The sequence below is a fragment of the Zalophus californianus genome, chromosome 9, assembly GCF_009762305.2.
Source record: "Zalophus californianus isolate mZalCal1 chromosome 9, mZalCal1.pri.v2, whole genome shotgun sequence".
NCBI classification, from domain to species: Eukaryota; Metazoa; Chordata; class Mammalia; order Carnivora; family Otariidae; genus Zalophus; species Zalophus californianus.
The window spans coordinates 73,320,934-73,339,683 of record NC_045603.1 but is presented as its reverse complement, the minus strand read 5'-3'; the positions used below and the strand labels follow the sequence as shown (position 1 = coordinate 73,339,683).

General features: G+C 36.4%; 1 protein-coding gene across 14 annotated transcripts in view; it reads right to left on the bottom strand.

The window, feature by feature from the left end:
- Nucleotides 1-18,750, bottom strand: part of KIF21A (kinesin family member 21A) — a 145,146-nt gene that overhangs the window by 1,489 nt on the left and 124,907 nt on the right. For all 14 annotated transcript variants that reach the window (XM_027593156.2, XM_027593157.2, XM_027593161.2 and 11 more), the window contains 6 exons: nucleotides 18,344-18,480; nucleotides 15,981-16,161; nucleotides 7,720-7,884; nucleotides 5,669-5,786; nucleotides 4,068-4,238; nucleotides 3,051-3,250 (listed from right to left, as the gene is read on the bottom strand). In XM_027593156.2, the coding sequence (XP_027448957.1) occupies nucleotides 3,051-3,250; nucleotides 4,068-4,238; nucleotides 5,669-5,786; nucleotides 7,720-7,884; nucleotides 15,981-16,161; nucleotides 18,344-18,480 (972 nt within the window). The remainder of the gene's footprint in view (nucleotides 1-3,050; nucleotides 3,251-4,067; nucleotides 4,239-5,668; nucleotides 5,787-7,719; nucleotides 7,885-15,980; nucleotides 16,162-18,343; nucleotides 18,481-18,750) is intronic.

Here is an 18,750-nt window from a genome sequence, read left to right as displayed (position 1 = left end):
TTACTATGTGCCCTTTAAATATAAATACATTCAATTCTCTTTAACTACCATAGAGATAGTAATGCTATTACCCCCCTTTGTATTGATGAGTAAATTGAGATCCAGAGAGGTTAAGTAATTTGCTCAGTATCACAAAGTACGTGTGTGATAGAACCGAGATTTCAACCTAGGCAGTCTGGTTCCAGGGCCCCACCTCCCAATCACCACACTGGATCTGCACTCATTGTTTCAAAAAACAACTCATGATACAACATTGGTCAGAGATCTTCAGGCACAACAGCTCGCAGTAAGGTTACACTAAGGCTTCTGGGAAGGGAGGAGATCAGGGAAGGGATTCCAGGGAGTTGGTGGATCTGGCAACAGTCAGAAGAGTTACCCTCAGGTGAAACCAGCATAAGCCCACAGGAAAAGCAGGAAGCTACTGAGAAGTGGACTGATACTCCAATATCATAGAACATAGAAGATTCAAAGTGTTTCTGAGAAAACTTGTTTTTGTTCACCCAGCCTGTGGGTACTGGGGAGTGGTCATTAAACCATCATGTTTCTTACTGTGTCTCTCATAGCTTGAAGGGAGTGTTACTTTTCTCCAATTATCTAGTAAACTCAAAGCCAAAAGAAAGTTTCCATAGAATTTCAGAGTTAAAAGGCACTTCAGAGATTATGCAATCCATTTCAAGGATAGAGAGAGTTTAGTTACGTGTCCAGTGTAACATAGTAAAGGGCAGAGGTGAGCCTAGGGTCTAGGCTTTCTAGTTTCTAATCAGCAATCTCTGTTCTCCCTAAGAGTTCTCATCACAAGCAAACAAGAAATGTTTTTTTCTTCTTTTTGTATCTATTTGAGATGACAGATGTTAACTAAACTTATTGTGGTAATCATTTCACAATATATATAAGTCAAATCATTACGCTGTATGCCTTAAACTTATACAATGCCATATGTCAATTATATCTCCATAAACTCACACAGCATATGTACACTGAAACAGCAAGGGGATATGTTCATTCATGCACCTACTCATACACCCATTCATTTATTCAACCGTCCATTTAACAAATGTTTATTGAGAACCTGCTGTGTTCCAGGTACTATTCAGGTGCTTGGGACAATTTAAAGACAAACAAGCAAACAAACAAATAAATAACAAAACCCTCTCCCAATGTAGATTATACATTCTAACAAGAGGAGACAGTGCCTGGAAAGCACTTAGAACAATGCATGGCAAATACTAAGCTCTATACAAGGGTGTGTTAATTGACAAATAAATAAAGTAGAATTTGAAAATAGGCCTTCTGATTTTATTGGCCATTTCCCTGATTTTTAAGTTTTACATAGGAAATACATTTGCATCTGGTGCACCATGGGTAAACTGAGAAACAGTTCAGTTCTTCAAAAATAAGACTATACCATGGAAGAGAGGTGTTACAGTAATACACTTCACCCACCAGATCTCAGTGACATACAATACTTTCAGAGTCTTATATGAGTGTCCCACATCTTTGAGGGGTATTATTTCCAGTAAACTATCAAGGACACAGCAAGTTTCCAAGAGAATAAACAGAAGTGGTGAGTCTTAAGAAAGTAATACATCTTGGAAATAACATCAATGAAGCACCAAAGGTAAGCACCTTAGAAAAACACAAAACAAATCAGCTTTGAAGTACTTTAGAGATATGAGAAAGTAAATCTAAGTGAAAAGAGGGATTCAATGAAAATAGCACAAATAATAAGAGATGCCACAGAAATATAGCAGAGGTTTCAAAATAAAGTCAGGGTAATCGTGCATTTAGGATAGATGAATCAAGAATGTGCTCTGATTAAATTAAATGTAAAAATGACAAAAGGAGATTTTCAAGGTAGATATTCATGAGACATTTTATTTTATTTGAATGAGACCAAGACCTCACTTTAGGGTATATATGCTTTCCTTGCCAAAGTACTTATATACATATGATGTCATTTTTATGGTCACAACATCTCTCCACTTCCTTCAATCATCGTAAACGTCACTTCCTCAGTGAGGCCTTCACCAACCATCCTATTGTGTGACCTCCTCCCCATGATATTCTCTTCCCTGTTCCCTGCTTTATTTTTCTCCATAGCACCTATCACTATGTAACATATTTTAGTTATTTATTTTCTTTTCTTCTCCTTAGAATGAAACTGGGGGTCTGATCTGTTTTGTTCACAGCTCTTCCCAAGAGTCTGGAACAGTGCCTGACATATAGGGGATTCATCATGAATGAAAAATAAGCAAATGAATCCATCAATCCAGCTTCCCTAAGAGGGAGGAAGCAGATATTATTATTAAGTACTTATTCAGCTGACCCTCAAACAACACAGGTTTGAACCACGAGGGTCCACTTTCACATGGATTTTTCGATAAACAGCACAGCACTGTAAATGTATTTTCTCTTCCTTATGATTTTCTTAATAACATTTTCCTTCCTCTAGCTTCCTTTATTGTAAGAATACATATATAATACATATAACATACAAAATATGTGTTAATTGACTATATTATCAGTAAGGCTTCCGGCCAACAGTAAGCTATTAGCAGTTTAGTTTTGGGGGGAGTCAAAATTATACCTGGATTTTCAACTATGCATGGGTCAGTGGCCCTAAGCCTGCATGGTCCAAGGGTCAACTGTACTTTACAGAGAGGAAGAAGAGGAAAAAAGAGATTTTTTAAATTATTTATTCTAAATGTGAAGAATGATAAGTTTGTTGTCTTTTGGGAAAAAAAAACTTTAGAATTAGTCACCTATAAATGATTTTTTAAATTAAAATTACCAGGGGAAGATCTGGCAGCAGACTTCCCATATAAGCAGAGTCCAGATACAGAAGTAACATATTCTCATGTAGTCTGGGGATTAAACTCAGTGTCCAAAGTGCACATCAGAAAATATAAATAAGAGATCTTAAATAGAACGATTGTAATAAAAGAAGGGTTTTTATATGTTCTACATTTCCAGACATTTACAACTTATAATATTTATTAAATCTGAACACAAACAACCAATACAGAGAAAAATCACACGGGAAAACTTACTCGGCTGCAGTAAAAATGTGGGTGGAATTAACACATATGGCATTGATAGGACTATCATGACCCTTCATCTCTCCGACTGGCACAAAAGTATCCACGTTCCACAGCTTCAGAATGCCCCCTCTGCAGCCACTGAGCAGAACCGGGTGCCCTGGCACCACTCCTAGGGCACAGACCCAATCCTTATGTGCATTTGGAACTTGCTGAGAGAAAGAAAGAGAAATCAGCAGCTTAAGAGGAGCCCTCCAAAATGACATTTTCACAGCAAAGTAAGTTACAAACATTTTTGTTGACAAAACAATATTTGGAATACTGAATGGCCTGGAAACTATAAAAATCATTTTCTACGCAATCATTCTTAGTGACTTACAGAAATAAATCTGCAATTTGCTTCCAATTTGCCTCAATTATTATTAGTGTTATCAATATTAAAGAACTATAATGTTAAAAATCTTACAGAATCTAAAAGACCCAGAAAGTATACAGAATTTTTCACATCACATTCTCTTCATGGGAGTTAATATGAATTTAATTCAACAAGTTTGAAAACTACAACCCGGTATGTAGACTATAAAGAATGCCTCATAGTCACTGCCTTCAATCTTTGGTAGAAAACATGGAGGCTTAAGGCTTTTTGGAGAAGACCAGAGCTAACAAACATTTCATAATGAGTAAACAATAATTCTAAGCTCAAACTATATGACTATATTTGAGTGTAAATATATTTATATGAATAATATAAAAGTCACAACCATGAATGTATATCTATAAAGGATTTTGAATGCAATAAATGCATCTGTTGCCAAGTTTGTTCCATTGACATGCTACTTGTTCATTTTGTTTTCATCTATTCTTACCTAGAAGGTATTATTAATATTTGAATGTTGCCCTTCTCATAATTAGTAACTCTGGTGGCTGAAGATGAAACACTCTTTAAGAGGCTCTTCAAGTTCTTACATAGACTAGTGGTGGCTCTGAAGAACCCATACCCACTCCATCCCATGAAAGGTTTTGCATTACCTGTAGAAGGTCTTTTTGAGCTAAGTCCCATTTCTTGATTCCATTATCTCTGGACCCACTAAATAGGTTATCCCCTTGTATGGTTAGCGCTTCAATGCCGTCATAATGAGGGGGCTCAAAATTGTGGGTGGGACTCACAGTTCCCAGAGCCCCTTCAGTTACATCAAACATCTAAAAAAGAAACAGAGAGAAAGCAGACATCCTTTTTAACTTACAAATAAACACCTATATGTGTGTTCATACCTACAAACACATATACGTGTATATTAACCAGATGTGACTTGTTTTGTTCCAATATTTTACTAAGTTAACTAGATTAACCTGGTATGAATGACTCAGGATGAACCCGGGCCCTATTTTCACATTACTTTTGCTTACATGTCACATGCTTATGTGTCTATAGGCTTTTAAGAAAGGCAACCAATTTTTTCATGTCTGAGTGTACAAATGGTTTGTTTAATAATACAAATACTACATATCAATCCACTTGAAAGTCAGAAAAATGACTTTAAAATTATTTAAACATTATTAGATTGTTCTGCAATCCTGGTGGTCATCTCAAATTTCCCAAAGTTGCTATTCAAAACCTCCCACCCCCTTCAGTTGCCCTCATCTGTGTTGACCTTGTAATTTCCTGAAAAGGCTAGCATGATCAAAAATAAACTTTTTGGATTCTTCCCTCCATTCCAAAAGTTTCCTTTTATCTTCAAACATTCTCTTACCCTTCCCTTTTTTTCAGATGCTAAAGTGTGCTTACTGCTTCCCAAGGTTCACATCACTGATGTGGTTCTAACTGTTGCTACCACCTTCATCAGTTACCACCACTTCCCTCTTCACACTCTCCCTCTCCACCAGGGCCTGCTTCCTAAGCAGACATGCATACCCGAGTCTACCAAATACAAAATCCTCTTGCTTTAACCATTCTATTTTCATGTCACTAACCCATTTCTCATCTCTTAATCTCAGATTCTAAAAAGAGTACTTATTCTTTTCTTATCTCTCTGTTACTGTATCCGCTTTTTATTCCTAATTGGTTCTTACAGGAATTCTCAAAGCTGAGTCCTGGCAACCTCTTTCTCCTTTGGCCATGTCTGCTACTCTAACCCCTCGAACATCTGCTTCTATTCGAATGGCTCCCAAACCTGCATGTCTAGTCAGAACTTACATTGAACTCTAGACTTGCCTTTCAAATGGTCTACTCGCCTACATGAAGATGACTTCTATTACTTAGTATCTCAAAGTAACATTTCCAGAACCAAACTGTGCATCTTCCCTTATCTACTAATTTCATTAAGATCTGAAGATCATAATAAATTCAGTATAAAAGATGGTGACAGTGAGAATTATGCATTAGTTGGACGACTGAATCAAAGATCTTTAAAATCCCTCCCAAAGTATTTTCTATGAAAAATGAGAATACATGATTGAATAGTAAGACAATAAAATCAAAAACTATGAGTGAGGAAAAGATCACGAAGAAAAAGTAAAGGATAGAAATGGAAAAAAAGAAAACTGATTAAGAGAAAAGAGCTCTAGGTGCATCTGAACACTTCATATCTATCATTTAATAGGAGAATATAATTTAACTCTATCATACACACTTTGATGTAATGATCCTTGGAGCCAGTGACGATTAGATCTTGTCCATTTGAAATCTGATCTACAGTAAGGCACATAACAGGGCCTAGGTGTCCTGTTAACTTTCCGGTAGACTGAAACCTTTAAAAAGAAAGAAAATAATTTTGTTTGAAAATATTTCTTAATGTACTGAGGCTAAGCCTCAACATAAATAATCTATATTCTTTGATGAAACTCTTCACTAATTTTCTTTTTTATTTTAGCTCCACCTCTTTGCAACTTTCTTCAAGTTCAGAGTTCAAAAATGGCCAAACTAACCTATTCTATGATTGAAGTGTGAGGATTCCTAAGTTATTCCGAAGTGACTAATGTCATTCAGACAGTAAACTTAAAAAGGCAGCAAAACTTGCTAAAGATTGATTTTAATCCAACCTAAGTCCAGGTAAATCTTAATCTGTTAAACGTCCAAATATGTTATAAATATATGACCAAGGTCCAATTTGGAATTTGATTAAAACAACTGTTATCACTTATATAACTACACAATCAGCAACAATATGGAAAAAGACTACTTTATAACAAACACATATATTCTCACATATACACATACACATGTATGTACACCCATCATATAGCCATGTACACACATGTATACACCTTGCACACAAACATGTGTATATGTGTGTCAGAAAGTAGGCGGTCTATTTCATCAGTTATTATAAAGATTGGAAATGACCAGGATATATAACTAACTGGTAGAAAAATGTATGACATCAATTGTCAGGAGTAACAACAAACCTTTGTCTCATAGTCCTACCTCAATCAAGCTGCTGAAATACAGAGATATATTTAACTTGTAGAATATTAGTTTCTTGAAAACTATTCTCTTAGTTACTTTGTTACATCTACATTTAATCATGTTGCTGCAATCAAACAGGTTTCAAAGGACCTAACTTTTCAGGAAAAATAGAAAGTGTAAAGATTTTCAAAAGCTGCTATCTTTTCTGCCTCATGTCATGACTTTGAGTGTCTTCCTCCATGGTGCTCTGACTACGAGGCAAGTTTTAATATCTTCAAGAATAAACCAAGTACTCACCTCTTTTCTCATTTTCTTAAGCACTGTGTTCAATTTTCTACATTCTATTTCTAAAACAGTACTCAGGACTGTGTTTCTTCTCTCTTTCATCTATTTACCTGTAAATTATGTTTATTATACTTTCTCAGTCATGTGTTAAAATGTTACAAGTTATAACTAGTCATTTTCAGTTTCCAAAATATCCGTCACTCAGTATCCTTTAATGGCCTGTTTAGTGGCCATTATCCTCCATTACAACAGAGCCCTAAGAAGGCAGATACCACATTTGTCTCGCTCAGTCTTTATTCCCAGCACTTACCACAGTCTTGGTGCAGTGCCTCCCAGAATTGATGTTGAAAAAATACTTAACTAAGAAATGAATATTCCCTTGCTGCCAAAATTTTCAAGAACTAGAAAAGAAGCTAAAATAAACACTCATCTGAAGGATAAAAGCTCATATTTCAAGGCAAATAAAAACCAAATCAGAGATGTAATGCTTTAGATTTCAACTTATCATTTTTTTTACCCATTTTGATCTTCTTAATACTTTATCTTTTCTATATATTTTATACTCACAAAAACCCTGTAAGGATTTATGCCCAAATTTGTTAAATTAAGTTTATAAATTAAAAATTTTGAAATATAAGATGTTTAAACGATGCTGCCCCAAAAATAACTCTTTCAAAGGTCCTGGTGGAACTAGAATGAGAATCTTGATCTCTTCCTAGTAAACAACATGAATTGTAGACAAATATTAAGAGAGGCTATTTTTCTTCATATACTTTTTTTCTATCAATGGAGATTAAAAGAAAGGAAAATTCTGAGTTTGCTAATGATGACAGAAGAGACATCTAGGGATACTGGGCCAAACAGAAAAGCCTATGATTTTATATTAACTTCTGGCTTATAAAAATTAGATTTCATATGCACCAATATGTTATTAATATCTGAAAACTGTATTTGCCATATATAAGAAATACAGTTTCTTAAAAATTCTACCTTTTAAGATCCCACATTCTGACAGCATTTCCAGAAGCTGCATAGAGGAAAGTGCCAGTTGGGTTTAGAGCAATTTGATTTATCTGGTTTTCTCCAGAAGGAATAGCCACTGTCCGGCTGGTACTTGCAGAACAGGCATCTCCAAGAGTAACTTGACCTGAAGATCTTAACAGAGACAAAACAAAAAGAAAAAGTCACATTTCTGGGCAAGAGTTCAGCTTAGGGTTGCTTGAATTCCTAGGAAACTGGCTGTAGGCACAACAAGCTCTGGGTCCTTTGGTCACTGTGTCAACCGTACCACACACAGAACCTCACACACACATACCTGGCACTTATAAACACACTTGATGAGGAAGTGAATAAATGAATGACTAAAACAAGATGATATGGCTTAAAATTCTTAATTTGTAAGTCTCGTATAATGCTAGGAATTCCAGGCCCTGAGTTAGGGATGACCAGAACATCATTCAAAAAAGATTAGATGTCAAAGATTAAAAAAAAAAAAAAGACAACAAATGATACAGTGCCAAAGGTAATTCATTTTCCTGCAGCTTCCAGAAACGTCCCCCCACCCCTGAGGGGCCAGGCCTTCCAACACTCCTTTTGTCCATAAGAATTGCTTTTTGAATTAAAGGCACTGAGGATTTTTCAAACCACTTTCAGTTTTAGTTTACTCTAACTCAATCATACATGGAGTATTTACCATGTGCTAAAGACTTAAACATAACTTATTTCTATTTCCTCAGATAAATTCTAAGTGATATATTCTTAAATTTTGAAACATTTTCTCAGTTAACACCCAAAATATCAAGTTAAATTAATCCTTTTAAATTTGACTTTAGTCAGTCAGCTGGACTGGCAGATTTCTAAGATACAGTGTTCCTTTTTCTATAAAATTTTCCTCACAAGACTTGTATTCAGTACAGTAAATAATGAATAGTTATCAAAATACAAATTAGGACTTATGTTAATAATCCCTACTTTAGGGGCGCCTGGGTGGCTTAGTCGGTTAAGCATCTGCCTTCGGCTCGGGTCATGATCCCAGGATCCTGGGATCGAGCCCCACATCGGGCTCCCTGCTCCACAGGAAACCTGCTTCTCCCTCTCCCACTCCCCCTGCCTGTGTTCCCTCTCTCGCTGTGTCTCTCCCTGTCAAATAAATAAATAAAATTAAAAAAAATAAAATCCCTACTCTAAAAACTATAAAAAATAACCTTTCCTATGTTCCCTTTGTAATTAAAACAAGAGTTCACCCCTATTTTAATTATGTAAAAGAGTTCATCCATTTTATAGCAAAAAGAATCATTATTTGCTCTATATTTTAAAGACATATATGATGACACACACAGAAAACAAACTCATCCTCCAATTGTCCAACCTAACCCACAGTTATGAAATTTGTGCTCACACAAAAGCAGTCTAGGTCCTAAAACAAACAAAAAAACTCTCAATTATTCAATACCTGCTAATTAAATGTTACAAGTACTTCTTAACTGTCTACTATGGTGATTTTAGCCATTTTTCCAAGGAGTGGTATTCATTTGAAGCAAGTAATGTAAATCATTTAACTACATCAAGTAAAAAATACTATGAACATGCAATACCTTAGTATTTAAGAGGGAGGAAATATTAAATGTATACTTAGTCACAGACCAAATATGATTCATTCCTTCCTATTTAATACCAGGCCCTTTTTAAAATTTAAATTCAATTAGCCAACATATGGTACATCATTAGTTTCAGATGTAGAGTCAGTTATTCATCAGTTGCTTTTAACACCCAGTGCTCATCACATCACGTGCCCTCCTTAATGCCCATCACCCAATTACCCAATTCCCCCACCCACCTCCCCTCCAGCAACCCTCAGTTTGTTTCCTAGAGTTAAGAGTCTCTCATGGTTTGTCTCCCTCTCCATTACTTCGCATTCAGTTTTCCCTCCCTTCCCTCTGCACTTTCTTATATTCTACATATGAGTGAAACCATGTAATTGTCTTTCTCTGATTGACTTATTTTGCTCAGCATAATACTGTTCAGTTCCATCCATGTCAATGTAAATGGTAAGTATTCATCCTTTCTGATGGCTGAGCAATATTCCATTGTATATATGGACCACATCTTCTTTATCCACTCATCTGTCAATGGACATCTCAATTCTTTCCATAGTTTGGCTATTGTGGACATTGCTGGTATAAACATTGGAGGGCATGTACCCCTTCAGATCATTACATTTGTATGGTTGGGATAAACAGCTAGTAGTGCAATTGCTGGGTCATAGGGTAGCTCTATTTTTAACTTCTTGAGGAATCTCCATACTGTTTTCCAAAGTGGCTGCACCAGCTTGCATGCCCACCAACAGTGTAGGAGGGTTCCCCTTTCTCCACACCCCCACCAACATTTGTTGTTTCCTGATTTGTTAATTTTAGCTATTCTGACTGGTGTGAGGTGGTATCTTATTGTGGTTTTGATTTGTATTTCCCTGATGCCAAGGGATGTTGAGCATTTTTTCCTGTTTGTTGGCCATTTGTATGTCTTCTTTGCAGAAATATTTGTTCGTATCTTCTGCCTATTTCTTGACAGGATTATTGGTTTTGGAGGTGTTGAGTTTGGTAAGTTCTTTATAGATTTTGGATACTAGCCTTTATCTGATATGTCATTTGCAAATATCTTCTCTTTCTGTAGGTTGCCTTTTAGTTTTGTTGACTCTTTCCTTTGCTGTGCAGAAGCTTTTTATCTTGATGAAGTCTGAATAGTTCATTTTTGCTTTTGTTTCCTTGCCTTTGGAGATGAATCTAGCAAGAAATTGCTGCAGTCGAAGTCACAAGTTGTTGTCTATGTTCTACTCTAGGATTTTGATGGATTACTGTCTCACATTTAGATCTTTCATCCATTTTGAGTTTGTGTATGATGTAAGAGAATGGTCCAGTTTCATTCTTCTGTATGTGGCTGTCCAATTTTCCCAACACCATTTGTTGAAGAGACTGTCTTTTTTCCACTGGGCATTCATTCCTGCCTTGTCAAAGATAAGTTGACCATAGAGTTGAGGGGTCCATTTCTGGGCTCTCTCTTCTGTTCCATTGATCTATGTGTCTGTTTTTGTGCCAGTACCATACTGTCTTGATGATCACAGCTTTGTAATATAGCTTGATGTCCAGGATTGTGATGCCACAAGCTTTGGTTTTCTTTTTCAACATTCCTCTGGCTATTCAGGGTCTTTTCTGGTTCCATACAAATTTTAGGATTATTTGTTCCAGCTCTGTGAAAAATGTCAATGGTATTTTGATAGGGATTGCATTGAATGTGTAGACTTTCTGAGAAGCATAGAAATTTTAACAATATTTATTCATCCAATGCACGAGCATTGAATGTTTTTCCATTTCTTTGTGTCTTCCTCAATTTCTTTCACAAGTGTCTGTAGTTTTTAGAGTACAGATCCCTTACCTCTTTGGTTAGGTTTATTCCTAGGTATCTTATGATTTTTGGTGCAATTATAAATGGGATCAATTCCTTAATTTTTCTTTCTTCTTTTGCATTGTTAGTGTATAGAAATGCAACTAATTTCTGTGCATTGATTTTATATACTGCCACATTGCTGAATTCCTGTATGAGTTCTAGCAATTGTGGGGTGGAGTATGTTGGGTTTTCCACAAAAAGTATCATGCCATCTGTGAAGAGTGGGAGTTTGACTTCTTCTTTGCCAATTTGGATGCCTTTTATTTCCTTTTGTTGTCTGATTGCTGAGACTAGGACTTCTAGTACTATGTTGAACAACAGTGGTGAGAGTGGACATCCCTATCGTGTTCCTGACCTTAAGGGAAAAGTTCTCAGTTTTTCCCCTTTGAGAATGATATTCACTGTAGGCTTTTTATAGATGGCTTTTATGATATTGAGGTATGTTGCTTCTATCCCTATACTTTGAAGAGTTTTAATCAAGAAAGAATGCTTTTTCTGCATCAATTGAGAGGATCACATGGTTCTTGTCTTTTCTTTTACTAATGTGATCTATCATGTTGATTGATTTGCAAACGTTGAACCACCCCTGCATCCCAGAAATAAATCCCAACTGGTCATGGTGAAGAATCCTCTTAATGTACTGTTAGATCCTATTGGCTAGTATCTTTGTATTTTGGCATCTAATTTCATCAGGGATATTGGTAACTCTCCTTTTTGGTGGGGTCTTTGTACGGTTTGGGGATAAGATAATGTTGGCCTCATAGAACAAGTTTGGAAGTTTTCCTTCCATTTCTATTTTTTGAAACAGCTTCAGAAGAACAGGTATTAATTCTTCTTTAAATATTTGGTAGAATTCCCCTGGAAGCCATCCGGCCCTGGACTCTTGTTTGTTGGGAGATTTTTGATTACTACTTCAATTCTTTGCTGGTTATGGGTCTGTTCAGGTTTTTTATTTCTTCCTGCTACAATTTTGGTAGTTTATAAGTTTTTAGGAATGCATCCTTTTTTTTCCAGATTGCCTAATTTGTTGGCATATAGTTGCTCATAATATGTTCTTTGTTATTTCCTTGGTGTTGGTCATTATCTCTCCTCTTTCATTCATGATTTTATTAATTTGGGTCCTTTCTCTTTTCTTTTTGATAAGTCTGGCTAGGGGTTTATTGATCTTATTAATCCTTTCAAAGAACCAGCTTGTAGTTTCATTGATCTCTTCTACTGTTCTTTTGTTTTCCATTTCATTGATTTCTGCTCTAATCTTTATTATTTCTTTTCTCCTGCTTGGTTTGGGCTCTGTTTGCTGTTCTTTCTCCTGCTCCTTTAGGTGTAAGGTTAGCTTGTGTATTTGAAACATTTCTAGTTTCTTGAGAAAGACTTGTATTGCTATGTACTTCCCTCTTAGGACTGCCTTTGCTGCATCCCAAAGGTTTTGAACAGTTGTGTTTTCATTTTCATTTGTTTCCATGAATTTTTAAATTCTTCTTTAATTTTCTGGTTGACCCATTCATTCTTTAGTAGGATGCTCTTCAACCTCCAAGTATTTTATGTTCCTTCCAAGTTTCCTCTTGTGATTGAGTTCAAGTTTCAAAGCATTGTGGTCTGAAAATATGCAGGGAATGATCCCAATCTTTTGGTACTGGTTGAGACCTGATTTGTGACCCAGTACGTGATCTATTCTGGAAAATGTTCTATGGGCACTTAAGAAGAATGTGCATTCTGTTGCTTTAGGATGGAATGCTCTAAACATATCTGTGAAGTCCATCTGGTCCTGTGTGTCATTCAAAGCCCTTGTTTCCTTGTTGATCTTCTGCTTAGATGATCTGTCTATTGCTGTGATTGGGCTGTTTAAAGTCCCCTACTATTACTCTATTATTAATTATTCATGGGTTTAATTTTTTTATTGATTTATATAATTGGCTGCTCCCAAGTTAGGAGCATAAATACTTATAATTGTTAGATTTTCTTGTTGGATAGACCCTTTAAGTATGATATATTGTCCTCTTCATCCCTTACTACAGTCTTTGGTTTAAAATCTAATTTGTCTGATATAAGGATTGCTACCCCAGCTTTCTTTTGATGTCCATTAACATGATAGATGGTTCTTCACCCCCTCATTTTCAGTCTGGAGGTGTCTTTGGGTATAAAATGTGTCTCTTGTAGATTGCATATTGATGGGTCTTGCTTTTTTATCCAATCTGATACCCTGTGTCTTTTGATTAGAGCCTTTAGTCCATTTACATTCAGAGTAACTATTGAAAGATATGAATTTAGTGCCATTGTATTACCTGTAAAATCACTGTTTCTGTGTATTGTTTCTGTTCCTTTCAGACCTATGTTACTTTTGGGCTATCTCTTTGTTTACAGGATCCCCTTTAATATTTCCTGCAGGGCTGGTTTAGTGACCACAAATTCTTTTAGTTTCTGTTTGTCCTAGAAGCTCTTTATCTCTCCTTCCATTCTGAATGACAGTCTTGCTGGATAAAGTATTCTTGGCTGCATGTTTTTCTCATTTAGTACCCTCAGCATAACATGTCAGCCCTTTCTGGCCTGCCAGTCTCTGTGAATAGGTCTTCTACCCTCATAGGTCTAATGTTCCTACCCTTGTAGGTCAAGGACTTCTTGTCTCAAGCTGCTTTCAGGATTTTCTCTTTGTCTCTGAAATTTGCAAGCTTCACTATTATATGTCAGGCTGTTGACCTATTTTTATTGATTTTAAGGGGGGTTCTCTGTGCCTCCTGGACTTGAATGCCTGTTTCCTTCCCCAGATTAGGGAAGTTCTCAGCTGTAGCTCAAATATACCTTTGCCCCCCCTTTTCTCTTCTTCTGGGACCCCAATAATTCTAATATTGTTTCACTTTATGGTTTCACTGATCTCTGGAATCCTCCCCTCATAGTCCAGTAATTGTTTATCTCTCTTTTGCTCAGTTTCCTTATTCTCCATAGTTTTATCTCCTATATCACTTATTCTCTCTTCTGCCTCATTTATCCTAGCAGTAAGAGCCTCCATTGTTGATTGTACCTCCACAATACCCTTTTTGATTTCAACTGGTTAGACCTTAGTTCTTTTATTTCTCCAGAAAAGGATTCTCTAGTGTTTTCTATGTTTTTTCCAAGCCCAGCTAGTATCTTTATAATCATTGTTCTGAATTCTAGCTCCAAGATTTCACCAACATCCATATTTATTAAGTCTCTAGCATTGAGTACTGCCTCTTGTTCTTTTTTCTGGGAATTTTTCCTTCTGGTCATTTTGTCCAGAGAAGAAGAGATGAAAGAGAGAACAAAAAAGAAATAAAAAATAAAAATATCAACCACAACCCCAGCAAAATATACACTAGACAAATCAGAAGAGATCAGAAACCAAAAAAGAAAAATAAAGGGAAAAAAGAATATAATTAAACAGGTAGACAGAACAGGGTGATACACTTGACCTAGGGGTATTTTGGTCTGTTAGAAGACACTTGATCCCAATATTGTAAAGAAAGAAAAACTTTATATATATTACAGTGAAAGAAAGCCAAAAATGAAGAATATATCAATAAAATGTAAATGTAAAAATGAAAATTAAAGAAAGACTTAAAAAAAGAGTTGGTAAAATAAGAAACTAGTTGAAAAGGAAAAAAGAGAAAAAGAGAAAGAAAATTTTAGACTGTAAGACCAAAGAATCATGAGAAAAGACCTCGAATTCTACATACTATTTTCCCCTAGCACTGGAGTTTTTTAGTTCTGTGTGATCCATAAACTTGTTTTTAGCCTGATGTTCCTGCTGGTCTTCTGAGGGAGGAGCCTGCTGCACTGATTCTCAGGTGTCTTTGCCTGGGCAGAGTTGCACCACCCTGGCCAGGGGTCCAGGCTCAGTGTAAGTTGCTTCAGGCTGCTCTATGTGGCTTTTGTTCCCTGACAGCTTTCTGCACCACTTTAGAGGATGAAAATAAAAAGGGCAGCATCCCGATCTCCAGCCCTGGAGCTGAAAGTTCATGGGCCCCACTCTTCAGTGAACCCTCAGGGAAAAGCCGTCAATCACTTTTTTGTGTGTCAAACTCTGCAGACTTCTGTGGTAGGCACCCTCCCAGATCCTCCCAGGGGAAGAAGTAGGGTCACCCAGGTTCTGCCATTTGCAAGTTCCCTGCTAGGAGAGCGGTTGCCCAATTGTGCCGTGGTTCATAGTTTATGGCAAACTGAGCAGAGAGCCCACTCCCGGGCTTGCCCACCGTTACTGGCTTCCCTGCTCCAGTGCTTGGGAACTCTGCTGGCTCAGGCACCCCTGCTCTTTCTGTGACCCCAGGGATCCTAAGACCACACTTTTCACCCCCTGAGCAACTTTCAAGCCAGGAAGTCCATCATGGGAGCAGACTTCTAAAAGTTCTGACTTTGTGTGCTCTGTAACTGGCTTATGGAGGCTCTCTCCCTGGTTTATCTTAGGATATAGCCCCTCAGATTCATTTCTCCACACCTCCTACCTTGCAAAAAGTGGTTGCTTTTCTATTTGCAGAATTGCAGCAATTCTCTTCTTAGATCTCAGGTTGAATTCACAGGTGTTCAGAATGATTTGATAGATAACTAGCTGAATTCAAGGGACCAGATGAAACAAGGTCCCTTACTCTTTTGCCATCTTCCCTCCTTCTTGCATTTCTACCAGGCTCTTATATTACATTTTCTCAGTAGGTTTTCCCCCTTATATTATCTACATTCTTACTTTAACATCCTTTCAGAAGCAGACAGGTATAAATAAAAATACATTCACAGTCCTATCTTTTCATATATGTTGTACATAAGAACTATTTGCCCCTTATGCTATTTGTCTTTAAATTACTTACGTCAGCGTTCGAATGCACTTTGCTGAATCTCTGATATCCCACACCTTAATATAAGATGTGGACACAGTGAAGACCAAACTTGTATAATTACAGTATTTTACAGATACGACATTGTTGGGATGACTCCCCAGTGACATTATCTCCTGCCCAGTCACCAGATTCCATACTTTACAAGTACGATCTACAACAAATAAGAAAGGAAAATACTGTCAATATGAACTACTCTTAACAATAAAAATTATCTAAACCGTTTTTCTCCTATAAGAGTGAAATGAAATAAGAAAAAAGTAATTATTCCACTAACCTGAGACAGACATCCTACCTCCATCCTTGACCTTCTGCTTCAGGTTCAAGGGCAAAGTACATATAAAGGATTAGATGAAAGCCAGGTATGTCTGGTGTATGTATTATGAGGTATTAAAAAAATAATTATATAAAATTTTGTAATAGTCATATCACAAGAATCTTGCCTCATATTGCCCCTGAATTTAAAATGGCATTCCCAAATCAGCCTCTTCAAAATATTCTGCTTTGTTCATTCTTACCTCCTCAAAGCACTCCACATTCATAAACACATACACCTTTCTTTTCTAAGTGTCACTGATTGATGGATTTTATTTTTGACCACAAAACAAATTATAAACTAATTATTTTGTTTTTCTGACATGTCAAATATGTGATTATTCTGGAGATAAATTTAATTTGAATTAGAAAAGTACATTTCCACAGTGTAGATTCTTTAATTGGATAATGGTTTGTCATTCACAATTTGTAAGTTCTAGCTAGACTGGTATACTTCCTTAGATACGATGAGCAATACATTCTTGTTGATTGAGTCCTGTAATGTCCCTAAATGCTAAAAAACTTTTACTAGCTCCCCAAATTCCTGTACATGTTTCCTTCCTACCTTTCTAGCCCTATTGCCCATCACTTCCCTTACAATTACAGTTAACACTTGAACAACATGGGTTTGAATGGGTCCATTTATATGCAAATTTTTTGATAAATACAGTACAGTAGTACAGTACTAAAAATGTATTCTTAAGACTTCCTTATGATTTTCTTAGTAACATTTTTTTCTCCAGCTTACTTTATTATAAGAACACAGTATATAATACATATAACATACAAAATATGTGTTAATCGACTATTTATGTTATTGTTATGTGTTAATCGACTATTTATGTTATTGGTAGTTCAATTTTGGGGGAAAGCTATTAGTAGTTCAGTTTTGGAGGAGTCAAAAATTATATGCAGATTTTCTTTTTTTTTAAGATTTTACTTATTTATTTGACAGAGAGTACAAAGCAGGGGGAGAAGCAGGGAGAGGGAGAAGCAGGCTCCTGCTGAGCAGAGAGCCCAACATGGGGCTTGATCCCAGGACCATGTCCTGGGATCATGACCTGAGCCAAAGGCAGATGCTTAACTAACTGAGCCACCCAGGCGCCCCATATGCAGATTTGACTGTGTCAGCACCCCTAACCCCCAATTTGTTCAAGGTCAACTGTATTCTACTTTTCAACCCAATTAGATTTAGTTTCCAAACATACCCCACTTTTAGCTCTATGTCTCTGCTTATGTTGTTCTATAATCTTGGTTGTCAATTTTACCTGTCAATATCCAAACCATCCTGTAAGGTTCATCCTAAATGCCTCCATGTCAAAGCCTTCCTTATTTCTCACAGGTTGGCATAACCTCTCCCTTTTGAGGAAAACCCAAAATGCTTTAGTCCTTAACTCTTCAGAGCATTTATAGTTGATTTCTAGTTGCCTGCAATTGTACCAAAGGGGTTAAGAGTGCAGGTTTAGAGATGAGTAGACATGGGTTTCCAATCATGGTTCTTCCACTTACTACTAAATTTATCTGGGAAAATTATTTCATTTCTTGAATCCTCAGTTTCTTCATCTGTAAAACTAGGATGCAACATGTATCTCACTGGGGTTACCATAAGAATTAAATGAGATGTAATTTGGATAGTATTTAGCATAGTCTCTGACATATAGTTAAGTGCTCAAGAAATGGTGGTTACTACATCTTATTCTCTTTACCACAGTGTACATTGTAATGACCTTTTGTCAATTTTTATATAACCTGCATTGCTTGCTCAGGGCCTTTTGCATGCATTAAGTGCTCAGTTATTGAAGGGAAATGTATCCTCTCAACATTCTATTCATATAACATCAACAGAGGTCTTACTTTCTTTCCAACTATGCAATGATTTTATATAATTCAGGAGTTGAACCAGATTATCTCTCAGGTTCTTATGGGTCTTAAGCAGTTTGACTGTTTTTTAAAGCCTGTTAAAAATGTAATCATTTTTTTTTAAAATCTGTTAACTATCCACATGAAACAACTACTGGCACCTTTTGATCCAGTGAAGAGGAGATCATCAGTAGAATCCACACAGAGCACAGCTTTTGTGTGCCCTTCAGCTATGTGAATACACTGCAGTGGAGAAGTTCTGATTCCTTTTGAAGCAGGAAATGGGTTGATTATGCCCCTGAGGTGGGGGAAAAAACAAGATTTATTTCAGTAGCTATATCATGGGACTAATTTTATTTTCCCCCTGACTTTAAGAAGTCTTTCTAAGTAATTAATAATAAAATTCAGACTGCTCCCTTATCTCTTTTTAAAGGAAAAGGACACAGAGACAAAATGTGAATTAGTAATAGTAGTGATGGGGTACATCAACTAATTAGGCATCAGCCAGCAGGTGCATTCTACAAAGAATAAAGCATATAGTACATTGGATCTTCTCACTAACAAGTTC